We start from the raw sequence: 27,993 nt of genomic DNA, 5'->3' as shown, positions 1-27,993 counted from the left end.
TGCACGCACTTTGTAATTTATCACCACGTTGTTTTTTGCAGTCATGTAATCAGCAATGTTGTGATCAACAATAAGACGTAAAAGACGATTCAGCAACGTCAAGTCAATTTTTTCATACATCTTTTCAAAGCGTGACTCCAACATTACATTGCATTCACCCTCAATGGTTTCCCACACATCTTGCAGGTTGTTGATGCCTAGAAAAGAGATTTAAAAGAAAAATGCATACAATTTTAGCAGAGAGTTTGAATAAAAAAAATAAAATAAAAAAAAAATTGTTTTAGTCGCACTAAAATATAAAAACATCTAGTAATGCTCAGCACTGATCAGGTCAAACATTTGACCTTCGCATCTGTTTTAAAAAGGTTATTGATGACCACAAGAGATACGTTTTCAGACTATAAAATGTTATGACATATGAAGAGGAGGGGGGTTTCATAAATGTAAATAAATCTTGGGTAAAATACTTGCAGGTTGCAGGGAAAGACACTGAATTGGTAGAACAAAGGATGAAACAAAGTCAACAACTATAGCAGCAAACTTGGGGTTATATATAATAATTAATATTTAATATTATACTGGGATATCCACCAAAATAATTTGGTGGCACTTTCATTTCTTGAAATCTAAACATTGCAATAAAGTTAACATATCACCTTGGCACCACTTGTAAACCAGCAATGGTGGAGGCTCTGTATCAGCAGGCTTAATCCATGGAGGAAAAAGTCGTCTCTTGTCAGCTTCATACCACAAGTACTGATCCAAGTAAGCATCAGTGATCTTCTCCAAAGGTTCCACATCATAAACAGGAACCAAATGACTGTAGAGATCCATAAACTCAATTCCAACCTAACAAAACACAATTTTTCAGATTTAATTTAGGATAAGCTAGAACTAGCATTGATTCATTAGCAGAACAAGAATAAAAAATATATATATATATATATATATATATAAAATATTAGCATTAACAAGTTAACAAATGCTCTCAGTAAAGTTACCTCTTTGAACGCTCTTTGAGTAAGCAGGTGACGCTTGATCCTGGACAAGGCTTCATGCGGGTTGTCATACGCCTGTTCAATTAAACCCAACTCCTCTCTTTGAGATTGATTCAAACGGGACTTAACACTGAAATATGCAAAAATGTCAGTCTTTTTAGTTTCCATTAAAAAATAAATCATAAATTAGCAAAAAAGCAAACAAAAATTATTTTTAACTTAAAAGCTGTTTAAATTGACATTGAAACTAAGAGTATATACATATATGCAGATCTACTCTATCCCTAGGCATAGCTCACACAATTATGTCAGGGTATCTGTGAATAACATGGTGAATGAGGAGGCGTATAGGATAATAATGACACTCAGCCTGCCTTAGGTTTGTTACCCTTGAAAACCACCGATCAATTTTCCCTCCCACCAGTGCTGCGCGAGGGAGACGGCTGGCGTGTGGATCATGACAAGGTAGTCGAGGAGGCAGAGGTTAAAAAAAAAAAAAAGCAGAGTCCTGATCTCGGGGTCATGAGAAACCCTCTCATGTAAAGTCAAAGACCGACCTATATGGAGCTGAAAGCGCAACTAATAGATCTGCTTGAATGAGAAGCTGCTGAATTAACGCTCTTTTGACCCTGAGAAAGGCTGGGCAGCAAACAAAGTACTTCCTAATAGCAAGTATTACATATTGATGGCTTTTCTGATTTTGTTGCTGTTTGCTATTGTATCCGATGCCTAAACTAATTACAAAAGGCCCTTTTGTCCATTAAACTTGCTAACTTACACCTGAATTTATTTGAAAAGTCGACTGCCAGGGCATAACTGCTAAGATTCCAAATAGCAAGCTCTGCATAAAGAGGGATTTGCTTCTGCAGTCTGTACTTAATGCTTACATGTGTGATGCTGGGAGCGAGTAAGAGCAGAATCTGCTTTGTGTTTGAAACATAAAGGATACACAGTTTTTCTGCTTGCATTTTCTACTAACACCTGCTAATCTCTACCCAAGTATACTGAGCTGGGGGCCCTTGGAGTACAAATGGAGAGGCCTAATAACATCAAATATTGAATCTAGAGGTCTTGGTGTATGATTATTTTCCACACCTGAGCCTGACAGAACTCAAAAATCTGATATAAGCACAGAAAATTATTAGAGGCCTAATAAACTTTCTCAGTAGCCTTATTATAGATAAAGAGTAAGAGAAGGGAAAAAAAGAAGTAAAAGTCCTCTATCATTAACCCCTGCTAGTCTATACCTAAGCATGCTGAAAAGTGGCCCTAGGAGGCATAACTGTTAGACTTTAATCAATAAGTAGTGCCCATAGAGGGCTTGTTTTCTTCCTCTGGGATCGTGCTTTAATGCTTATGGTGTTATGCTTGGGAATGGAAAAAACTGCTAAAGCTGTAATAAGCATGTGAATTAAACAGAGGCTTATTAACCCTTGCTTGCATCTCTTAAAAATATTTTTTCTCATTTGCTACTAATCTCTATCTTGCTTATGGAGAAGTGAACCTTGAGGATTTAACTGGAGACTTCTTGCATAGCAAGTGTTGCATGAAGGTGGTTTGATTTCCATCCACTCTGTCTACATATATTATTTTTGGAAATGGGAAATTGCAAAGGATGGCATATACATGCAAAGAAGAAGCTTAATAAAATTGAATCCTAACTCCGCTACACCCGAGGGATCTTCCCCATATCCATTAACAGTCGCTAAATAAGTTCTAAGCATACTAAAAGCTTTTGTTTTGCATATTCCAGGTTTAAGGCTCATTGTTTAAATTGACCTCTGCTGAAATAATCAATGTATGCTTCAATAGTTCATATTAGTAGTCCTGGAGATTGCTTCTATACTATATAATTTTATCTTTTGATTTTATTGATATAGAAAGACCCTAGTGGGAATTGCTGGTATAGTTAGTATTTAAACAGTTGGAATTTAAATTGTTCTTTTTTTGCTCTGATAAATTACCTCTTACATAATACTGGAAGGAAGGGAAGGGCAAGAAATATTTATTTAAAATATGGTTCTCTTTTTCCTGACATAGCTGGCTGACACTGCTTGAAGCAACAATAAAAACTATAAATTGGATTTTTTTCCCCCCTCCTTCACTAGTCCCTCACTAACTTCACTTCCCCCTCCCCCTTTTTTTTTCTCTCCCCCCTTCACTCACATTATATGGATAAATTTATTAACTCACCTACTTACACTAAAACCACTTCTCCAGCTATGGCCAGGAAATCGAGAGATAAGAAAAATAAACAGGTCGTAGAGACTATGGCTGAAATACACCCGAGCACTACCAGCCATTCTAGAGGCAACGAACAAATAGATAGGCAAGCTTTAGTTGAGAGCATTACGAATGCCCTGAGTCCTAAATTTGAAGTCCTCAGAGCAGAAATCAAACAAGATTTATTAACATTAACAAATTAAGTAAGACAATACTCTAGTTAGACTTCAAGAGGTCGAACAGAGAGTCTCAGACATAGAAGATAATAGTGAGGCTATGAGATAAACTTGAGGCCAACAACTTTCTGATTTCAAAATTACAGTATAAAATTGAAGACCTAGAGAATCGCTCTAGAAGGAATAATGTCAAGATAATAGGGCTTCCTGAAAATAAAGGGAATGAGAACTTGGCAGAATTTCTCTCTATAACTTTGACTAAACTTTTGGGAATTCCCCCCACCTACCCTAGTATAGTAGTTGAACGGGCCCAAAGAATAGGCAGTCAGCTAATTAACAGTAACAAGGAAGCAAGACCAAAACCAGTACTTGCTAGACTACTTAATTATCAAGATAAAGTGACATTAATGCAATATTATCGGAAATCACAACCAATCTTAATAGGGGGGGCTAAATTATTTCTTTCAGGACTTCTCCTATGAGACTTCCTTGAAAAGAAATGTCACCTTTATGCACAAAACTTATTAATCAGGGATTCCAGGCTACTATGATCTACCCAGTCAAGTTAAAAATTACATTAAGGGACAAGATATATATTTTTTGACAATCATAAGGATGCTGAAACATTTCTGGTAGAAAATAAAGTAATATAAGGATTAAGAAATATATTAATAAAGTTCTATTACTTAGTTCACTTGAATGGCGCCTCCCCAAAGTATAAGGTTGAGGGGCGAACATCCCTCACATGGGTTAATTGTAAATAGGAGAGTAAGTAGTGGAAGGATAGGTATAGGGAGTGTTGTGGGTGAGGTGGAGGCGGGAAATATTTATGAGATTCCCTTTTTTTTTCTCTTTTTCTCTCCGTTTGGGTTTTTGCCTTTGTTTCAATATTAAATTAAATAGATATGATTGATCAAGTGAATTCTTTAAATATAATTTCATGGAATATAGGGGGCATCAACTCTCTCGTTAAAAGAAAAACAGTGCTATTGCAACTTAAAAAAATGAACTGTTCCATAGCCTTTTTGCAAGAAACCCACTTGGATTTAAATGAAGCCGCCAAATTGAAATCCTCCGGGGTTGGAGAGGTTGCTGCCTCACCAGGAGAACATGGGAGAAAGAGAGTAGCTATCCTAATAGGAAAAAAGGTGAAGGCACAAATATTACAAATTTACACGGATATAGAAGGTAGATACCTTCTGTTGAAGCTAAAAATAGGTAATTCCACTTATACATTCTGTAATATATATGCTCCAAATGTTCTGAGTCCAAATTTCTGGGATAACCATCAATTGAAGATATTACAATGTGCAGAGGGATATGTTATTATTGGAGGTGACTTTAATATGGCTCCCCAATATCCTCTAGATAGACATATGAAAAAAAGAAACCCCTAATTAAAACTAAAAGATGCTATGGAGACTAAATTGTTTAGAAAGTTTATTTCAAATTTGGCACTCAGAGATATATGGCGAATTAAAAATCCAGATGTCCGGGAATGTACGTGCCTTTCTAAGGCACATAAGTCCTTATCAAGGATTGATTTATTCCTGGTAAATGATAAAATCGCCAGACAACAAATTAAAGCTGATATATATCCTCTCTCTTTATCAGACCATGCCCCGATCTGCCTCTCGATACCTGCTTTCAGCTCCACTCTGTCACCCCCGCGTTTTTGGTTTCCAAAGTACTTGTGTAATGACATGAAGTTTAAAGATTTTCTTAGTTAAAGTGCAAGAATTCTTCAAACTTTTTTCTATGATTATATAAGTAAACCAGTAGTATTTTGGGAGATGGCGAAGGCAGTTTTAAGAGGGGAAATTACTGCTTATACCATAGCCCTAAGGAAAAAAACTAAAAAAAAAAAAAAAAAAGGACAGGAAGTATTAAACTCTCTTTCTAAGGCCTACAATCGTTATTTGCTAGAAAGATCTTCCGAAAATTGGGACAATTATACTAGGGCAAAAAAAGGAGAGACAATTTATTAATTTATAAGACAACACAAGACGAGATTAGATTACAGGCCAAATTTTACAAATATGGGAATAAATCTGGAAAATTACTAGCAGCAATAGTTAAGAATGATAAGAGATCTTCAGTAATAAAAATAATTCAGAATGAAGGTGCAATGGCCACAACTTCAGAAGAGATACTTCAAGTGTTTACAAAGTATTACAACAGCTTATATTCCATTCAAAACTCTAATAAGCAGCAAAGAAAAGAATTCTGGGAAAAGATTAGGACTCCAGTTATATCTCCTGAAGTAAGCTTGAATATGAACGCGCCGATTTCTGAAATTGATAAAGCCATTAAGAAGTTAGTAAGAGATAAAGCACCCGGGCCAGATGCAGTTCCTAATGAGCTCTATAAAATCTTATCTCAAAATATTACACCTTATCTGAAGAATTTAGTTAATTATTTCTATAAAGAAAATAAACTGATCCCCTCTAGTTTTTCTGCATCACTCACAATGTTGATCTTGAAGCCAGGAAAGACCCTACTAAAATAAGAATCTTACCAACCTATAGCACTCCTAAACTCCGATTATAAATTTCTTACTTTGATACTTGCCAATTGCCTACAAAGTTTAATGCCTACTATTATACATGAAGATCAGGCAGGCTTTATGTATAAAAGAAATTTGGCAGCCAAGATTAGGGAAAACTTCTTAGTTATACATTACTATAATTATTTAAAGGGATCCCCCGTACAAGAAAAAAAAAAGAGTATTTCAGCAGATTCAGCTCTTATTTCAATTGAAGCAGAAAAAGCCTTTGATTCAGTTCACTATGATCATCTGCTGTTCTCTTTGACCAAATTTGGATTTAAAGAAAATTTTGTCAGCTTCATATATAATCTATACAAATCACCTATTACAAAAATAATAGTAAATAATATTGTATCACCTGATATAAGTCTTAGAAGAGGTACACGGCAAGGCTGCCCATTATCTCCTTTCTTATTTAATATATCAATTGAACCTCTGGCAATTATGATACGTCAGCACCTAGAGGGCATTAGAATCGGATCGAAGGAAATTAAAATTACCTTATTTGCAGAGGATATTCCTTTGTATATATCCAACACTAAGATAAATATTCCAAAAGCTTCGTCGATTATTGAATCGTTTGGGTCCTTTTCTGGCTACAGGGTCAATGTTTCGAAATCTGAGATCTTTTGGATTAGGGAAGATGGGGACTCTATGATGGTGACCCCTTTTAGAGTTGCAACTAAATCTTTCAAATATCTTGGAATTGTTATATCTCGACAACCAAAGAGCTGGTATCATTTTAATATTCCTCCAATACTTGATAAAGTTAAGGAAAATATGAAAAATTGGCAAAACTTTCCATTATCAATCTCAGGACCAATAGCCCTATTTAAAATGATACTTCTACCAAAGATTTTATATGCTCTTCAAAATACCACAGTCTTATTGAAAGGAAAGGATTTAAGAGACCTAAATACCGCAATTCGAAGGTTTATATGGCAAATAAGAAACCTAGAATTTCATTTAAAAAAAACTTTGTATATCTAAAAGGTTTGGAGGCATAGCGTTACCTGACATTCGAACATATAATTTAGTGTTTCTGGCCAGGATTGTGCTGGACTGGATAACGACCTCAGACTATGTCACAAACACCCTTGAAAATAATATGACTTATCCATATATCCCGATATCTCTATTACATTTTGGGTCCATTAAAATACCAAAAAAATTTAAACAACTCAAATCCATATATATTCCTATAATAGCCTGGCACAAGATTCTTTCAATCTTAGGGCTTAAAACTAATATTTCCAGATATCAAACGATTCTTGGGAACCCAGAGTTTCAACATGGTACCCAAACAAAGGTCTTTAAGACATGGAGAGACTCATGGTTATGCAGGATTGCTCAGCTACTAGAAACAGAGAATCATACAATTAAAACATTTAGCATATTGAGACAGGAGTTTAATCTAGAGAATAAAGATTTCTATACATATTTACAAACTAGACATTATGCTTATACGTTAATTGAGGAACATGAATGGAGCTGGAACTGGGGAGAGATGGAGAATTGGATTTTGATGGTTAAAAATTGATTTTTCTCAATATCCATAGGTTATCAAATGATTATCTCCAGATTAAATTACTCAAATCTAAGAGAAATATCTCAGCAGTGGAGTGATTTAATCCCTGGTGAAGATATAAATATATCTCGTATACAGACATCCATAGAATTGGTCTCCCAAAGCACACTATCTTCAACTTGGGCTGAATACCACGTGAAACTGTTATACAGGACTTATTACACTCCAGAAAAAGGTTCTAGATGGGGTAATCCAACATTTAATGTTTGTCCAAAATGTTCCTATCCAAGGGCCAATATGATTCACGTGATTTGGGAGTACCCCAAAATCAGCCAGTTTTGGCAGAAAGTCGCCTTCTGGGCCTCCAAAACGCTTAAACTCCCTATTTGTAATTTTAATATACTACAGATAATATTCTTATGGGATGAGATACAAAATCCCCAATATAAAAAGCTAATTAATGTGATTATCCTTGCAGTTAGATATTTAGGAAGTGGAAGGAATCAACTATTCCTAATATATTAGAGGTTAAAAACTATCTGAAAAAACAATATATATTAGAACAACATAATGTAGACATGAATAATGAGCAAGATATTTATACTTTATTAAAAAAATGGCCATTATTCATTAAGAGTTTCTCTTTAAATGAAAGACTATCTTATTTTCCCTTTAAGAAACACTGAAATAGTCTTACTTGGGATTTGATAGGAAGAGAGAAAAAGGAAAGGATGACCCTCCCCACCCTCCCCTTCACCCACTAGATAATTTTAAGAGGTATAGGTATAAGATTGAAGTAAGCCCTTAAGGTAACATCAGAAGCAAAATAGGCTATATAAAATATGGCGTAAGAATTACTTTAAGTCAAATTTGATTACGCTATACTTTTCCTGATGGTTAGATGCCTTTTTGTTTTATTTATTTTCTACAAGTATGGTAACAAGTGGTATATCGCTGAATGTTTAAGCTCTAATTTTGGATTACACCTGTTAAATGTAAAGTTGGCAAGAATTAGAATGTAGAAAAATATTTATTTTATTTATATGATATTTAACTGCATTTTATTTTTTGTTTATAATTGTTAAGCAGGTATAAAAACCAATAAAAATTAATTTAAAAAAAACAAACAAAAAAAAACAAGATACATGCAGATATGAAATATTTATATGAAATAGTAATAAATATGAAACCACATATGTTTGCTGATCTCAAGGTATGTATGTGATGTAAAACATATTAAAAATCTTTTTAATATGTTTTACTTATTTTAAATGTATAAGAATTACTTTGTATTATGAGAAATATATCATATCTGGTCTTGATATGCTCAGGATGCGACGTGGTCCACTACACATGGAACATGTGACTTATTAATAATAGAAAATATATAATACACTGTAAAAATATATACATGAATCCATATTAAACTATAGCAGCATTGATGATAAAACTGCATTTCTGTGTATATGCTGCCACCTATGGTTTAAAAATGATATTGCAGCCAAAAGGCATTTGGCTGCTCAGGGAGGCGTTTCCCAAAATAACCTATGAGATGTTCAGATCCAAGGGCGAATCAGAAACAAGTTCCGAGGGCCTATCATATCGTTTCACCGATGATTAGAATAATAAAGGGAGGGGATTATCACATGATATAACCTCATGCAAGAGGATAGAAGAAGGCTGACTGGCTGACTATTTGCTGAATTTTTGACAGATAAATTTTGCTGCCTTGGAACACAGTCACTTATAAGCAAAACTGGGCTACCTTTTATTATCCATATTGCAATACCCTTATTCTTATGAGGTGAAACAAGAAGTTCTGGAAGCTGAAATATCGATTTGGTTATTTTTCGTAAAGTATGTGCGATTGAGATAGATTGCAGTTAGTAATTTTAAAAGGGTACTATTAGTATCTTAAGCTTGTGTTTCATAGTCCTGTGTAGTCTTAACTAGTCATTATTGCTAAATAATTTATTAGCTAGACAGGGTTTTATACTCCAGATTTATAAGTCAGTTATTATAATGAACTCTTTCAGAACTGTATATAAACTGGTTATTGTGATTACATCCCTGGTAGTTATTAATTAAGCATAGTGAGTTGGTAATCCATATTAAACATTGAACTAAGATTCTGGTATTTTATTGTGGTATTTTAATGCGATTATTGTGAATAAAGGTAAATTGTAAAGATATATTTTTATGATCTTTGTAAGGATATTATAACAGCATAAGTGTATTATCTGATACATAATCTGTTTTTCTATAAATCTAATTCAATGTGTCTATAACTAAAATAAAGAATTTAGGAATTTATATTAATTTTAATTGTTTTGTATATGCATTTTATTGGGGGTTTGTTCTAAAGAATAAAATTATTAAATATATTGTATTATAACCTAGCCATATACTGACAGTTCTATTTGTGAACAAGTACATGCTTCCACATGCATTATAACAAATAAGGTTTATTACAAACAGGGATAACCATAAAATGTTTATTTAAAGCAAAAATGAGGTCAGTACTAATGGGCAAATTGAATGTTTATCCTAAATTCATACAAACATAAAATAATAAGGTAATTGAAAGCACTAGCTACCACAAAATATAGGATACTGCAAGTCCAGATTAAGGATGCATTTGCAAAAATAACTTTTTTTTTTTTTTTTAAATAAAGTACAAGGCTATAAAAATGTTCTGGACTGTGAGGTTTACGAGTTTCTGACTTTGCAACATTGAAATAGATTAATATATGCTGCAATATTTAAGATTTTTTTTAACAAAATCCATATTATGTCAAAAGGAACATGAAAATTCAAAATTAACTTTATGATTCAGACAGACGTATGTAATTTTAAGAGACTTTTCAATTTACTTCTTTCATCAAAATGTACTTTATTCTTTTGGTGTTCTTTGTTTAAAGCATACCTAGGGCAGGCTCAGGAGCAGCAGTGCACTACTGGGAGCTAGCGGATTGGTGGTTACACACCTATGCCTATTCTTAGTGGCTAATCAGATGTTTCCAGCACTGTATTGCCGCTCTGGAGCAGACTTTTTAACTAAGAATACAAAGCAAATAAAGCAAAATTGATGAAAGTAGTAAATTGTGAAGTCTCTTAAAAATTACATGCTCTCTCTAAACTTTGAAAGTTTAGTCTTGACTTTCAGATCCCTTTAACCCTTTGAGTGCTAAGCACTTTCCCACCTGGGTGCTAAGATTTTTTAAATTTTTTTGGAACAATTTTATTTTTACTTTTTTTTTTTTTTTTTCCTCAGACCCCCAAGACTTACACTGTTGGAAAGGTTAGGCGATTACCTTTCCAATTGTGGATCTTGGGGGTCTGTAGCTGCTTAGATGCCTGAGATACAGGCTTCTAAGCAGCATGCCCTCTGTTCCTATACGTAACATTGTATAAATAAAGTTACGCGGTGACGTCATCACGTTATTGCGCGTGACATCACCATGCAAAACGGGAAGCCCCGGCGATGCCTGTCACTCTACAGGCACGATCGTCGGGGTAGGAGCCCCCAGATCTCCCTCAAGGTGGGTGCTGAGCCGTCATCAGCACCAGAGTGGGAAGCTCAGAACCGTCAATAGCACTTAAAGGGTTAAAGAATAAAAAATAAGAATGGCAGTAATAAAAAAAAAAAAAAAAAAAAAAAAAAAAAAATTATGCATGCTTACCTGATAAATGTATTTCTTTTTTGACACGATGAGTCCACGGATCATTTTAATTACTAATGGAATATTCACTTTCCTGGTCAGCAGGAGGGGGCAAAGAGCACCACAGCAGAGCTGTTAAATAGCTCCTCCCTTCCCTCCCACTCCAGTCATTCGACCGAAGTTAGGAAGAGAAAGGAAAAGCAAAGGTGCAGAGGTGTCTGAAGTTTATAATAACCCACAAACTGTCTAAAAGAACAGGGCGGGCCGTGGACTCATCGTGTCAAAAAAAAGATTAATTCATCAGGTAAGCATCCACGGATCATCTTAATTACTAATGGGATTCAATACCCAAGCTAGCGTACACAGATGATACGGGAGGGACAAGACAGGGAACCTAAACAGAAGGCACCACTGCTTGAAGAACCTTTCTCCCAAAAGCGGCCTCAGCCGAGGCAAAAGTGTCAAATTTTTAGAACTTTGAAAAAAAATGAGGAGAGGACCAAGTTACAGCCTTTCAAATCTGTTCCAGAGAAGCTTCATTTTTGAAAGTCCATGAGGAAGCAAAAGCCCTTGTGGAATGAGCCGTAACCCTCTCTTGAGGCTGCTGTCCAGCAGTCTGATATGCAAAACGTATGATACTCTTCAGCCAAAAAGAAAGAAGTAGCCGTAGCTTTCTGACCCTTATGTTTTCCTGAGAAAACCACACACAAAGCCGAAGACCGATGAAAGTCCTTAGTCACCTGCATGTAAAGCTTTAAAGCACGGACCACGTCCAAATTGTGCATTAGTCTCTCCTGATAAATGTTCCAATCAGAAACAACTTTAGGAAGAAATCCTAATTTAGTAGGTAAAAATACCTTATCTGAATGGAAACTAAGATAAGGAGACTCGTACTGTAATGCCAAAAGCTCTGGCACTCTCCGATTGTGCAGAAGTCTTTTTAAAATCCACTTTGGAAGGCTAGCTGCTCAACATATTGACCTCAGAAGAATGAAATACCTCGCGGGGGATTGAACCTGCAACCCTTGGGTTGCTACAGAACTTAGTCACAGTGCCTTAGCATGCTGAGCTATCTGATAAAGTACAGAAGCTTAGAAGACACATCCGCAGACCAAGGCTTTAACCATAAGGCTCTGCGAGGTAGAATAGAGAAATCCAAAATCTATGCTCCCAGCTTTAAAAACTTGAAGGGATGCATCCGTAAGAAAGGAATTAGCCAGTATAAGGTCTTTTATCCTATCCTGGATTTCATTCAAAGAAGTTACTGTCCTGCTAGCATAATATAACGCCTCAACCAATTTGCTGCCGCACTAGTGACTGTAGCAAAGCACACAGATGGCTACCATGTAAGCCCTGGTGAACAAAAATGTATTTTTTATTTTTTTTAATACGACTGAGGAGTCTGTCGTTCAATGTAGCTAAAACCTCCTCAAGTAACAGACGGAGGTGATGTTGAAAGATACAACTTCATCATCAACAAGAGGAATTACACTGTGTTAGAAACCTCGCTTGCTGAATGTCTGTTCTTCCTCTAACGCTTTCCCTGCAATATTGGGAAAGCAGACAATGCATCAGAACCCATAAGAGCGAAGTCTAGTAAAGTAACCCAAATGAGTTAGAGGAAGCGCAGGGCACTGCATGTAAGGGCAATAAAAATTTTGGAACTCCTAAGGAGAAAATTGTGTATATTGAACATTGTAATTACATTTCTGAACATCCTCCTCTTTGGAAATGTCTCAGAAAAAAAATAAATTCCTCACATACATGAGGAACAGCACATGAGTTGGTGGTTAAACATTGTGCAACAACACAAAAGAAAGAGATCCTCTGCCTAGTCTCTTGGTCAATTCTGTCACAAAGAACCAAGATATTCCAAAGAATTCTTTAATTTTTTCATAAATGCAAACCAAACAAAAACATTACTGTCACTTTAAATAGGTAACTTTTTTCCTCTTTTCATTAACTGCTGTAAATAAGGCAGAACAGTTTAAAAAAACCTTTGCAATTTATCAACACCCCTCAGCAGGAAACTACCGAGGTGTCTGTCTGAACAGTATAACTATCTCCCTCTGAGCAGTACGCTCAGATCCAGAACTCCACCGCAACAGGGGAAGACCGTCTCCGGTCCTAATTATGCATCTAATATGAGGATGCGTAATAGGACCAGTAACTGCACAACATCTCTTTGGACTCTCCGGAAAAGAATGGGAAAAGGCGCGCTATGTAAATGCCGCCTCCCCAAGGACTGCCCGCCGTGGGCGTTGACAAAACAATCACCTCCCGGTCGGCATGTTTTATTTAACTGCCGGGAGATGAAAAAGGCGCGCTATGCAAATGCTGTCTCCCCAAGGACCACCATTCGTGGGGTTGACAATATAACCAGCTCCCAGTCGGCATGTTGTTTTATGTAACCGCCGGGAGATGTGATCAATTGCCCCAGTAAAATTGTATGCTAAACACAAAACAGCCCAATTACGCCTGTCAAGGGCGATATCAGTACAGTCATCTCCCGGTCGGCATATTTTTTATGTAACCGCCGGGAGAAGTGATCAAATGCCCCAGAGACTAACTAATATATTAATCAGTTAAAAGCAAAACCGCCCAATTACGCCCGCCGAGGGCGATATCAGCACAGTCATCTCCCGGTCGGCATGTTTTTTTTAAAGTAACTGCCGGGAGATGTGACTACCACCATCGTCAGTTGCCTTGTAAGGTATAATAAATACAGAGTGCCCGCGCTAACTGTCGCATATCGTCCCCCATGTATCAGGGAGAATTCATGCCAGTAAAGTGCCCAATCCATTAAGGGCTTTCTTATAAATCCCATCCATACAAAGTAAGTGTCCAACTTCTTCTGAGTTCTTTTTCATTTAACCCCAGAAATAAAAGTTAGCACTTACCTCAAATACTGCCCGACAGCAAAGGCAGTTCCCAGGTTTGAGAGGTACTAATCCTCACATGGACCTGTGAAAGAAGAGAAAATACTGAGTAATATCCCTCAGATTTTTCAGGGTTAGGGCAGCATAAATGTATGGGAGGCACAGTGAGATTATGTCCCACAAGTTCCCATTGGTCGAAAGCCCTACTGAAAAGACTGATATGGACTACGGCTACACCCTAGAACAAAGCAGCACAATCTTGTACCACTTTAAAAATAATAAACTCTTGATTGAAGAATCCTTAACTAACACCTCACTTTACCTCTTCCTATCACTAACGTAGGCAAAGAGAATGACTGGAGTGGGAGGGAAGGGAGGAGCTATTTAACAGCTCTGCTGTGGTGCTCTTTGCCTCCTCCTGCTGCTGACCAGGAGGTGAATATCCCATTAGTAATTAAGATGATCCGTGGACTCATCGTGTCTTATAAAAAAAAAAAATTACTTATCAATGAAATGACAAAAGCACTGTTAATAATTGCTGGGCTAAATAGTCATATTGCATAACTGAAAATATCTTAATGAAGAAAAGAAAAAACACAACACACTTTTGCATATACATTTCCAGAATAGTGGCAGGAAAAATGTATATTAAGATCAATAAATGGCAAAGTTGTTAATACTTGGGACCAAATAGTCCCATTGTATAACTGGCTTTTATGCTCATAATACTATTATTATTTTTAAAAGAAAACATAATTTATGTAAGATCTTACCTGATAAATTCATTTCTTTCATATTGGCAAGAGTCCATGAGCTAGTGACGTATGGGATATACATTCCTACCAGGAGGGGCAAAAGTTTCCCAAACCTCAAAATGCCTATAAATACAACCCCACCACACCCACAATTCAGTTTAACGAATAGCCAAGAAGTAGGGTGATAAGAAAGGAGCGGAAGCATCAACAAGGAATTGGAATAATTGTCCTTTATACAAAAAAATAACCACCACAAAAAAGGGTGGGCCTCATGGACTCTTGCCAATATGAAAGAAATGAATTTATCAGGTAAGTTCTTACATAAATTATCTTTTCTTTCATGTAATTGGCAAGAGTCCATGAGCTAGTGACGTATGGGATAGCAAATACCCAAGATGTGGAACTCCACGCACTAGAGAGGGAGGGATAAAAATAAAGACAGCCAATTCCGCTGAAAAAAGAATCCACAACCCAAATCAAAAAGTTTTAATCTTATAATGAAAAAAACCCTGAAATTATAAGCAGAAGAATCAAACTGAAACAGCTGCCTGAAGAACTTTTCTACCAAAAACTGCTTCTGAAGAAGAGAAAACATCAAAAATGGTAGAATTTAGTAAAAGTATGCAAAGAAGACCAAGTTGCTGCTTTGCAAATCTGATCAACAGAAGCTTCATTCTTAAAAGCCCAGGAAGTAGAAACTGACCTAGTAGAATGAGCCGTAAGCCTCTGAGGCGGGGATTTACCCGACTCCACATAAGCTTGATGAATCAAAAGTTTTAACCAAGAAGCCAAAGAAATAGCAGAAGCTTTCTGACCTTTCTTAGGACCAGAAAAGATAACAAATAGACTAGAAGTCTTTCTGAAATCTTTAGTAGCTTCAACATAATATTTCAAAGCTCTTACCACATCCAAAGAATGCAAAGATCTTTCCAAAGAATTCTTAGGATTAGGACACAACGAAGGGACAACAATTTCTCTACTAATATTGTTGGAATTCACAACCTTAGGTAAAAATTTAAATGAAGTCTGCAAAACTGCCTTATCCTGATGAAAAATCAGAAAAGGAGACTCACAAGAAAGAGCAGATAATTCAGAGACTCTAGCAGAAGAGATAGCCAAAATAAACCATACTTTCCAAGAAAGTAATTTAATGTCCAGAGAATGCATAGGCTCAAACGGAGGAGCCTGTAAAGCTCTCAAAACCAAATTAATTGGTTTTAATGACAGGCTTGATACGAACCAAAGCCTGAATAAAAACGAATGTCAGGAAGATTAGCAATTTTTCTGTGAAACAGAACAGAAAGAGCAGAGATTTGTCCTTTCAAGGAACTTGCGGACAAACCCTTGTCCAAACTATCCTGAAGAAACTGTAAAATTCTAGGAATTCTAAAAGAATGCCGAGAACTTATGAGAGGAACACCATGAAATGTAAGTCTTCCAAACTCGGTAATAAATCTTTGTAGACACAGATTTATGCGCCTGCAACATAGTATTGATCACTGAGTCAGAGAAACCTCTATGACTAAGCACTAAGCGTTCAATCTCCATACCTTCAAATTTAATGATTTGAGATCCTGATGGAAAAACGGACCTTGAGATAGAAGGTCTGACCTTAACGGAAGTGGCCAAGGTTGGCAACTGGACATCCGAAGAAGATCGGCATACCAAAACCTGTGTGGCCATGCTGGAGCCACCAGCAGTACAAACGAACGTTCCATCATGATTTTGGAAATCACTCTTGGAAGAAGAACTAGAGGCGGAAAGATAAGCAGGTTGATAATTCCAAGGAATTGACAACGCATCTACTGCTTCCGCCTGAGGATCCCTGGATCTGGACAGATACCTGGGAAGTTTCCAGTTTAGATGAGAAGCAATCAGATCTATTTCTGGAAGCCCCCATATCTGAACAATCTGAAGTAACACATCTGGGTGAAGAGACCATTCTCCCGGATGTAAAGTCTGGCGACTGAGATAATCCGCTTCCCAATTGTCTATACCTGGGATATGAACCGCAGAGATTAGACAGGAGCTGTATTCCTCCCATGTAAGTATCCGAGATACTTCTTTCATAGCCCGAGGACTGTGAGTCCCACCTTGATGATTGACATACGCCACGGTTGTGACATTGTCTGTCTGAAAACAAATAAACTATTCTCTCTTCAGAAGAGGCCAGAACTGAAGAGCTCTGAAAATCGCACGGAGTTCCAAAATATTGATTGGTAATCTCGCCTCTTGAGATTTCCAAACCCCCTGCGCTGTCAGAGATCCCCAGACAGCTCCCAATCTGAAAGACTCGCATCTGTTACAGTCCAGGTTGGGCGAAGAAAAGAGGCCCCTTGAACTAAACAGTGGTGATTTAACCACCAAGTCAGAGAAAGTCGAGTATTGAGATTTAAGGATATCAATTGTGATATCTTTGTATAATCCCTGCACCAAAGGTTCAGCATACAAAGCTGAAGAGGTCTCATGTGAAAACAAGCAAAGGGGATCGCTGCAGTCATGAGACCTAAAACTTCCATGCACATAGCTGCTGAAGGGAATGACTGAGACTGAAGGTTCCGACAAGCTGAAACCAATTTCAGATGTCTTGTCTGTTAAAGACAAAGTCATGGATACTGAATCTATTTGGAATCCTAAAAAGGTTACCCTTGTCTGAGGAATCAAAGAACTTTTTGGTAAATTGATCCTCCAACCATGTTTTTGAAGAAACAACACGAGTTGATTCGTGTGAGATTCTGCAGAATGTAAAGACTGAGCAAGTACCAAGATATCGTCCAAATAAGGAAACACCGCAATACCCCGCTCTCTGATTACAGAGAGAAGGGCACCGAGAACCTTTGAAAAGATCCTTGGAGCTGTTGCTAGGCCAAAAGGAAGACCAACAAATTGGTAATGCTTGTCTAGAAAAGAGAATCTCAGGAACTGATAGTGATCTAGATGAATTGGAATATGAAGATATGCATCCTGTAAGTCTATTGTGGACATATAATGCCCTTGCTGAACAAAAGGCAGAATAGTCCTAATAGTCACCATTTTGAATGTTGGTATTCTTACATAATGATTCAAAATTTTTAGATCCAGAACTGGTCTGAAAGAATTCTCTCTTTCTTTGGTACAATGAACAGATTTGAATAAAACCCCAGACCCCGTTCCAGATATGGAACTGGCACAATTACCCCAGATGACTCCAGGTCTGAAACACATTTCAGGAAAGCCTGAGCCTTTACTGGGTTTACTGGAATGCGTGAGAGAAAGAACCTTCTCACAGGCGGTCTTACCTTGAAACCCATTCTGTACCCTTGAGAAACAATGTTCAGAATCCAATGATTTTGAATTGAACTGATCCAAACATCTTTGAAAAATCGCAATCTGCCCCCTACTAGCTGTGCTGGAATGAGGGCCGCACCTTCATGCGGACTTGGGGGCTGGTTTTGAATTTCTAAAAGGCTTGGATTTATTCCAGACTGGAGAAGGCCTCCAATTGGAAACCGTTCCTTTAGGGAAAGGGTCAGGCTTCTGTTCCTTATTCTGGCGAAAGGAACGAAAATGGTTAGCAGCCCTAAATTTACACTTAGATTTTTTATCCTGAGGCAAAAAAGCTCCCTTCCCCCCCAGTGACAGTTGAAATTATAGAATCCAACTGAGAACCAAATCATTTATTACCTTGGAAAGAAAGAGATAGCAACGTTGACTTAGAAGTCATATTATCTGCATTCCAAGATTTAAGCCATAAAGCTCTTCTAGCTAAAATAGCTAAAGACATATACCTGACATCAATTCTAATGATATAAAAATGACATCACAAATGAAATTAGCATGTTGAAGAAGTTTAACAATGCTATACACATTATGATCAGGTACTTGTTGCGCTAAAGCCTCCAACCAAAAAGTAGAAGCTGCAGCAACATCAGCCAAAGAAATAGAAGGCCTAAGAAGATTACCTGAACATAAATAAGCCTTCCTTAGAAAGGATTTAAGCTTCCTATCTAAAGGATCTTTAAAAGAAGTAGTATCTGCCGTAGGAATAGTAGTAAGTTTAGCAAGAGTAGAGATAGCCCCATCAACTTTGGTGATTTTTTTCCCAAAACTCCAATCTATCAGCCGGCAAAGGGTACAGTTTCTTAAACCTTAAAGAAGGAGTAAATGAAGTACCCAAACTATTCCATTCCCTAGAAATTACATCTGAAATAGCATCAGGAACTGGAAAAACCTCTGGAATCACTACATGAGGTTTAAAAACCGAATTTAAACGTTTACTGGTTTTAATATCAAGAGGACTTAACTCCTCCATATCTAATGCAATCAACACCTCTAAGTAAAGAACAAATAAACTCCATCTTAAATAAATATGAAGATTTCTCAGTGTCAATATCTGAGGCAGAATCTTCTGAACCAGATAGATCCTCATCAGAGATAGATAAATCAGAATGTTGGCAGTCATTTAAAAACTCATCTGATTTATGAGAAGTTTTAAAAGACCTTTTACATTTATTAGAAGGTGGTATAACAGACAGGGCCTTCTAAATAGAATTAGAAACAAATTCTATTACATTAACAGGAATATCCTGAACATTAGATGTTGAAGGAACAACAACAGGTAATGGATTATTACTAATGGAAATATTGTCTGCTTTTAAAAGTTTATCATGACAACTAACACAAACTACAGCCGGAGGAACAGTTACCACAAGTTTACAACAAATGCACTTAGCTTTGGTAGAACCGACATCAGGCAGCAGCTTTCCAGAAGTAGATTCTGATACAGGGTCAGATTGCGACATCTTGCAATATGTAATAGAAAAAACAAAAATTATCAAATTCCTTAAATGACATTTTCAGGAATGGGAAAAAATGCAAACAGAATAAGCCTCTGCAAACCAGAAGCAAAAAGAAAGACTTAAATAATGTAAAAAAAACTGGCGCCAAGTATGACGCCCACAATTGACAAATTTGTTGGCGCCAAAAACGTCTGCAACAAACACAAGCGTCATAGATGACGCAACTACGTGAAAACTCTCTGCGTCAACTACAACGCCGGAAATGACGTCATCGACGTCAAACGTAATTCTCGCGCCAAAAATGACGCAATAAATTCTAGCATTTTTTGCACCCGCGAGCCTAACAGCCCGCAATTTAGAAAAAAAGTCAAATGAAAAATTTTCAGGTAAGAATTTTTTTTATTTATATGCATTTCCCAAAAATGAAACTGACAGTCTGTAAGAAGGAAATATACTGATTAAAATGAATCATGGCAAATATAAGTATAAAACATATATTTAGAACTTTAAATATAAAGTGCCAAACCATAGCTGAGAGTGTCAAATAAAATAAGACTTACTTACCAAAAGACACTCATCTACATATAGTAGATAGCCAAACCAGTACTGAAACGAGAATCAGCAGAGGTAATGGTATATAAGAGTATATCGTCGATCTGAAAAGGGAGGTAGGAGAAGAATCTCTACAACCGATAACAGAGAACCTATGAAATAGATCCCCGATAGAATGACCATAGTATTCAATAGGCAATACTCCCTTCACATCCCTCTGTCATTCACTGCACTCAGAGGAAAACCGGGCTTCAGCATGCTGCGAAGCGCATATCAACGTAGAAATCTAGCACAAACTTACTTCACCACCTCCATCGGAGGCAAAGTTTGTAAAACTGAATTGTGGGTGTGGTGGGGAGGTGTATTTATAGGCATTTTGAGGTTTGGGAAACTTTGCCCCTCCTGGTAGGAATGTATATCCCATACGTCACTAGCTCATGGACTCTTGCCAATTACATGAAAAATAGGTAGTAAGCAGAACTGTATAGTTAAAATGTTTCTTAAAACCTCTATTTCTGAAGTGCCTTACACTTACCTGTATGCTTCCTTCAGCCGCTCCAGAGCCAGAATAAGTAGCTTAGTGTCATGCTTGTATGAGAGAGGAGGAAAAGGAATGGGGGAAAATCTCCTGCTCTCCAACCAGTGCACAGTGGTTGTGTAAACAGCTACTGCCTCTTCTGCAGTAATATAAGGCCCATCCTTCAAGGCAAAAAAAAAACCAAACACATTGCATTATACACTGGAAAACACAAAACCAAAAGAAATACCATATGCAGTCAAGTCCTACCTTCAGGTAGTTGTGCTGCCGCTCCTGTTCAGCTTTAAGGTACAAACGTGTCAGACGCCCAAGATTCTTCTTGCATACAGTTTTGTCAACGGTGGCTCCACGTCGAATACGTTCCCTGTTGTAATGCGCAGTGTTTGTCCACCAATCAGCTTTTGCTTTTACGTAACGCAGAATCATGTTCTCAATTGGTGTTGGAAGACCAGGAACCTAAAATAACATATACCTTAAATATCTAAAAAAAATATGGTGATTTTAAACATGTAAAAGAACAAAAACAGACTTATAAACCAATATTGAAGAAAGTAAAATACTGTGGGCATACCTGTTGTGTTACTGACTAGGGGTAAGTAGCCATGCAGAAAAATGTATGCAAAACTTCACTCACCTTCCAGGGAATGTTGGCCTTCCAGCATCTCCATGCTTCACTCAAGTGCTGTAGGATAGTGCGAGCCTTGTTTTGCTTAATACCTTCTGGCATCATATCCAAAATGTCATGCATTACTGCTGCTCTGAGCTCCAGATCAAAATGAGACTCCACTCTCTGTTTTGTCACAGTTTTAGCTACTCCTTTGGAATGACGACCTGGATGAAGAAATATTATTTTAAAATATGCAAAAACCTAAAATTATACTGAGGCAATTACTTATGTAAAGCTAAAAAAAGAATTTAAGAAAATACATAAAATAACTACCTTCAAACTGTCTGGCCAATAGGTTTCCAAGCCACCTTTCCAACAATGGGGTAATCCCACGCATAAAGAAGAGCCAGACTCTCCAGCCTGCTGCCCAGAACCCACATCCTGGTCCTTTTCCCACAGGCCCCTAAGATGAAATATAGGCGTAAACAAATAAAAATCCCTAAAGTCCTCAAAATGCAACAATTTTCAAAACAGGTTTGCATATGAACACATATACTCAAGTCCAAAAAAAGCTGCAGGGAAGAGAAAAATAGATCGTCGGGAACAGGAAAACAGTCTAACTCATTTAGCAAACTAGACTTTTTACTCTAAAAGGAAAAGAAAATGGATGCTACTTATTTTCAATTTAAAATGCTACACAATTTTAAAATATGCTAAATATTTAGCTGCTTTAGCGATTTCTCAGTTTCTCGTTTGACCCCATATATCTGAAGCCTAAAGAAAGGGACTTTTGACAAACAATACAGAAAAAGGACATACAAAAAAGAAAAAGTACTCACTGTGTTAAACCTGTAATATATAAGATGCTTCAAGTCTTTGCACATACGGATCTGTCTCATAAGTTTGTATTTATATCTGTACATTCCAGTCAGCTGCCCCACGTGTGCAAAAATGTACTGCAACCCATCTGACAACTACATGAAAACAAATGTTATCAAAAGTACTTGGTTGAACAAAAAAAGATTAACATCAGGGAGAGGAAACAACAAAACCACCACCACCATGAAAACTGCAGTATAATTCAAAACTCACCTGAAAAGCATCCACATTTCCCAGTCTGTACTGCACATGGCTGTCCACAACTAGTTTTGTAAGACGCAGAACTTCTCGGCACAAATGGAAGGCATTACCGAATCGAGATTTCTTACGTTCCTATAACCACAAAAGTAAAAAAATGCTCATAGATCACAAAATTGTGCAGTTCTATGCTAAAGATACATTTTTAAATGCTGGATTTTAAGAAAATACAATTATTTTAATTACTGCTATAAAAGTAATAATTACTTTCTGTGGACCAGTCTAAAACCTACAATGTTCACTGCTCTGTTAGTGTATTTTCTTAGGTTTATTGGCAAGGTATCTAAAAATATCTATAAACAATACATCTCTGTCACATAGTCCTCAAAATACTAACCTAGACTGTTTTATGCATGGCCTGTTTCAAACATTGTCCTTGGCACATCTGTCAGAGACAGTCCCAAGTTTCAAAGCTTTAAAAGCCAACTATTCAGACTGTGTATACTTTAATTTTATTGTATGTAAACAAAAAAAACAAAAAAAAGAAAATCTCTCCTGGTCAGCACAAACTAGGGATGCACTGAAATTTTGGCCGCAGAAAAGTTTCTGCCGAAAATGACATTTTCTCTTGCAAGATGTATCAAGTCCACTGATTCATCCATACTTGTGGGATATTCTCCTTCCTTACAGGAAGTGGCAAAGAGAGCACCCACAGCAGAGCCGCCAATATAGCTCCTCCCTTAGCTCCACCCCCAGTCATTCTCTTTGCCTACTCTAAGTACTAGGAAGGGTAAAGTGAGTGTGGTGACAAATATGTTAGTTTTTATTTTCTCAAGCAAAAGTTTGTTATTTTAAATGGTACCGGTGTGTACTATTCACTCTCTGGCAGAAAAGGGATGAAGATTTCTGCAAGGAGGATGATGATCTTAGCACTTTGTAACTAAGATCCACTGCTGTTCTCATAAGGGCTGAGGAGTACAGGAAAACTTCAGTTGGGGGAACGGTTTGCATGCTAAGCTGCATTGAGGTATGTTCAGTCAATTTTTTTTCTAGACAGACTGATAATTCTAGAAAAGGCTGGCAATATCCCCATGAGGGAAGGGTAAGCTGTATTCAGACACTTAGTATGGAATCCCAGCTTGCATAAAGGGCTCAGTTGTTAATGGTGACACTTATAGGAAAAACGTTTTTTTTTTTATTGAAAACGTTTGAGGGACTTTAAGGGGTCATTGTGACTTATTTAAGGGTTATTAATCCACATGGCTAGTTAGAAACACTTTGGTGTGTTTCTTTTAGGCCCCACTAACATCGAGTGAGGTGGGAGGGGCCTATTTTCGGGCCTCAGTTGCGCAGTTTTTTTACTCTGAAGACATCCAGCTGCTTCTCCAGAGGGTCCTGCCGTGTTTGAGGGCCTAAAAGAAGTTTTTTGCCCACAAATCTATCCTAAAGGGCAGGTAGGCGCCACAGCAGAGCTGTGGCAAGGTGCTGAACGTTTTTATACCAGTTTTTGACGTTTTGTCAATCTGGTTTTTACATTAAGGGGTTAATCGTTTATTTGTCTGGCTGTGCAAACTTACTAAGGCTTTATGATTCTACTGTAAAAATTTAGTAAAGTTTACTGCTTTTTTACACTGTTTTGCAGAGTTTGTGCATCTTTTTTTCTCTTAAAGGCACAGTACCGTTTTTTTCTAAGTATTATTTACTTTGAATAAAGTGTTTTCCAAGCTTGCTTGTTTCATTACTAGCCTGTTTAACATGTCTGACATCAAGGAAAATCCTTGTTCAATGTGTTTAGAAGCCATTGTGGAACCCCCTCTTAGAATTTGTCCCACTTGCACTGATATGTCTATAAATTATAAAGAGCATATTATAGCACTTAAAAATATAGCAATAGATGATTCTCAGACAGAAGGAAATGAGGGTTTGCCATCTAGCTCTCCCCAAGTGTCACAACCAGTAACGCCCGCACAAGTGACGCCAAGTACCTCTAGTGCGTCGACTTCATTTACTTTACAAGACATGGCCACAGTTATGAATACAACCCTCACAGAGGTTTTATCTAAACTGCCTGGTTTACAAGGAAAGCGTGACAGTTCTGGGTTAAGAACAAATGCTGAGCCTTCTGACGCTTTAGTAGCCGTATCCAATATACCCTCACAATGTTCTGAAGTAGGGGTACGGGATCGGACTCATGGTAGAAGCAATGGACATAGTTCCTTTTGCACCTACACCTCAGACCACTGCAACTATGCATGCTCAAACAGTGGAATGGGTAATATGCAGATTTATCTCCTCAAATACATCTGGATCAGGAGACCAGAGATTCTCTTCTCTGGTGGTTGTCTCAAGACCACCTGTCTCAGGGAATGTGTTTCCGCAGGCCAGAGTGGCTCAAAGTAACGACAAATGCCAGCCCGCTAGGCTGGGGTGCAGTCTGGAACTCCCTGAAAGCACAGGGCTTATGGTCTCGGGAGGAAACTCTCCTCCCGATAAACATTCTAGAACCGAGAGCGATATTCAATGCGCTTCAGGTGTGGCCTCAGCTAGCTGCGGCCAAATGCATCAGATTTCAGTCGGACAACATCACGACTGTAGCTTATATCAATCATCAAGGAGGAACACAGAGTTCTCTAGCGATGATGGAGGTGACCAAAATAATCCGATGGGCGGAGACTCACTCTTGCCATCTTTCAGCAATCCATATCCCAGGGGTAGAGAACTGGGAGGCGGATTTCCTAAGTCGTCAGACTTTTCATCCGGGGAAGTGGGAGCTCCATCCGGAAGTATTTGCCCAGCTGACTCAGCTATGGGGCATATCAGAATTGGATCTGATGGCGTCCCGTCAGAACGCCAAGCTTCCTTGTTACGGGTCCAGGTACCGGGATCCCCAGGCGGTACTGATAGATGCTCTAGCAGTGCCCTGGTCCTTCAATCTGGCCAATGTATTTCCACCGTTTCCTCTCCTCCCACGTCTGGTTGCCAGAATCAAGCAAGAGAGAGCTTAGGTGATTCTGATAGCACCTGCGTGGCCACACAGGACTTGGTGCAGACGTAGTGGACATGTCATCTGTTCTACCGTGGACTCTGCCAATGAGGCAGGACCTTCTAATCCAAGGTCCATTCAAGCATCCAAATCTAATTTCTCTGTGTCTGACTGCTTGGAGATTGAACGCCTGATTTTATCAAAGCGTGGTTTTTCTGAGTCGGTCATTGATACCCTGATTCAAGCTAGAAAGCCTGTCACCAGGAAAATCTATCATAAGATTTGGCGCAAATATCTTTATTGGTGTGAATCCAAGGGTTACACATGGAGTAAGATTAGGATTCCTAAAATATTGTCTTTTCTCCAAGAAGGTTTGGAAAAGGGATTATCAGCTAGCTCCTTAAAAAGGACAGATATCTGCTTTGTCTATTCTTTTACACAAGCGTCTGGCAGATGTCCCAGACGTTCAAGCGTTTATTTAGGCTTTAGTCAGAATCAAGCCTGTATTCAAAACTGTTGCACCGCCATGGAGCCTAAACTTAGTTCTTAAAGTTCTTCAAGGGGTTCCGTTTGAACCTATGCATTCCATAGATATTAAGCTTCTATCTTGGAAAGTTCTATTTTTAGAAGCTATCTCTTCGGCTCGAAGAGTTTGAGTTATCTGCTTTACAGTGTGACTCACCTTATCTTGTTTTCCATGCAGATAAGGTGGTTTTACGTACCAAACCTTGATTCCTTCCTAAGGTTGTTTCTAAAAGGAATATCAATCAGGAAATTGTTGTTCCTTCGATGTGTCCTAATCCTTCTTCAAAGAATGAAGTCTGTTGCACAATCTTGATGTGGTTCGTGCTTTAAAGTTCTACTTACAAGCAACCAAAGATTTCCGTCAAACATCTTCATTTTTAGTTGTTTATTCTGGTAAGAGGAGAGGCCAAAAGGCTACGGTTACCTCCCTTTCTTTTTGGCTGAAAAGCATTATGCGTTTGGCTTATGAGACTGCTGGCCAGCAGCCTCCTGAAAGGATTACTGCTCATTCTACTAGAGCAGTGGCTTCCACATGGGCTTTTAAAAATGAGGCTTCTGTTGAACAGATTTGTAAGGCAGCGGCGACTTGGTCTTCGCTTCATACTTTTTCCAAATTCGATACTTTTGGTTCTTCGGAGGCTATTTTTGGGAGAAAGGTTGTACAAGCAGTGGCGCCTTCCGTTTAAGGTCCCTGTCTTGTCCCTCTCTTCATCCGTGTCCTAAAGCTTTGGTATCCCACAAGTATGGATGAATCCGTGGACTCGATACATCTTGCAAGAGAAAACAGAATTTATGCTTACCTGATAAATTTCTCTCTCTTGCGATGTATCTATTTAAGACAGGTAGTATATTTTTATTTAAAAAACTTCAGTCACCTCTGCACCCTATAGTTTCTCCTTTTACTTCCTAGCCTTCGGTCGAATAACTGGGGGTGGAGCTAAGGGAGGAGCTATATAGACGGCTCTGCTGTGGGTGCTCTCTTTGCCACTTCCTGTATGGAAGGAGAATATCCCACAAGTATGGATGAATCAGTGGACTCGATACATCGCAAGAGAAAGAAATTTATCAGGTAAGCATAAATTCTGTTTTTGGTTATTTCAGTTTTCTTGCCTGTTATTTTTGGTAAAATTATTGTGTAGCATATTTCAAATTTGATGCTAGCCAAGAGCGGCTGTTTAAGTTCATTATTTCACTTACTGTTTTGCATTATTATAATAGTTTATATACTATACTTTATTTGGATAACTCGTAAAAAAAAAAAAGTTAAATCTGATTCTGTTACACAGAACTAAAGAATACAGTTTATTGATATTTAATATTGTTTTAAGTAGGGATGCACTGAAATTTCGGTCGCAGAAACATTTTGGCCGAAAATGGCATACTTTTTTTCGTGTTTTTTTTTTCTTGGTAAAGATATTGTGTAGGATATTATTTTAAGATATTTTTTGTCCAATTTTAATGTGCTACTTTCAATAAAATATAAAAATATATATATTTTAAAATAATTTCGCTTTTCGGCCAAGTGCATCCTGTAGTTTCAGTTTCAGTCTAGAATTTCCATTTCAGTGCATCACTAGCAGCACAAACTGATGTTTTTGATGGATCCTGTCCTAAAATAGCCACATTTTGGAAGCAAAAGCACTCATGGCATTATTTCTACAAAAGGAAACCAAATATTTTATTCAGAAATTTCTTCCCAACAATGTCGTATAAGTTGCCACAAATGTGCTGCACTTTTAGGTTGGTTTGCTTTCACCCTTCTCTCTAGTTCATCCCAAGTAATTATCTTGGTGTGGGAAGAAAGCCTGACCAACTAGCCATATAATAGAGTACATTGCATGTTTTCTTTGTTCAGGTTGCCACTCTCTGTGCAAGTCACATTAAAAAAAAAAAAAAAAAAATCACAGCTGGTGCCACTCAATGAGGAACCATCCTTTGCATACTCAACATACAAAAAAAAAACTTGTGATGAACCAAAGATTTCAAATTTGTATTCATCAGTCCATAAGATCTTCTAACAGTCTTCAGCAACCTTGCTTACATTGGTCAGTACTGTGCTTGAAGCTGCTGTCCTGTGAGCTGCTTATCATTCAAGCTGCTGACTCTCAGAAACTTGTGTGATTCTTTTGTGGCTTTGCGCCTTCCAGAACCTTTCCTGTCAGAG

General features: G+C 37.6%; 1 protein-coding gene across 1 annotated transcript in view; it reads right to left on the bottom strand.

The window, feature by feature from the left end:
- PRPF8 (pre-mRNA processing factor 8) overlaps nucleotides 1–27,993 on the bottom strand; it is a 63,701-nt gene that overhangs the window by 20,349 nt on the left and 15,359 nt on the right. The window contains exons 12-20 of the mRNA XM_053706229.1: nucleotides 22,337–22,456; nucleotides 22,084–22,218; nucleotides 21,578–21,707; nucleotides 21,272–21,468; nucleotides 20,887–21,093; nucleotides 20,635–20,798; nucleotides 1,002–1,128; nucleotides 657–849; nucleotides 10–197 (exon numbers count right to left, since the gene is read on the bottom strand). Coding sequence (XP_053562204.1) covers nucleotides 10–197; nucleotides 657–849; nucleotides 1,002–1,128; nucleotides 20,635–20,798; nucleotides 20,887–21,093; nucleotides 21,272–21,468; nucleotides 21,578–21,707; nucleotides 22,084–22,218; nucleotides 22,337–22,456 — 1,461 coding nt within the window. The remainder of the gene's footprint in view (nucleotides 1–9; nucleotides 198–656; nucleotides 850–1,001; nucleotides 1,129–20,634; nucleotides 20,799–20,886; nucleotides 21,094–21,271; nucleotides 21,469–21,577; nucleotides 21,708–22,083; nucleotides 22,219–22,336; nucleotides 22,457–27,993) is intronic.

The sequence above is a fragment of the Bombina bombina genome, chromosome 3 (assembly GCF_027579735.1).
Source record: "Bombina bombina isolate aBomBom1 chromosome 3, aBomBom1.pri, whole genome shotgun sequence".
In the NCBI taxonomy this organism is placed as follows: Eukaryota; Metazoa; Chordata; class Amphibia; order Anura; family Bombinatoridae; genus Bombina; species Bombina bombina.
Note: the sequence above shows the minus strand (reverse complement) of the source record. Positions and strands in the feature narration are given on the sequence as shown.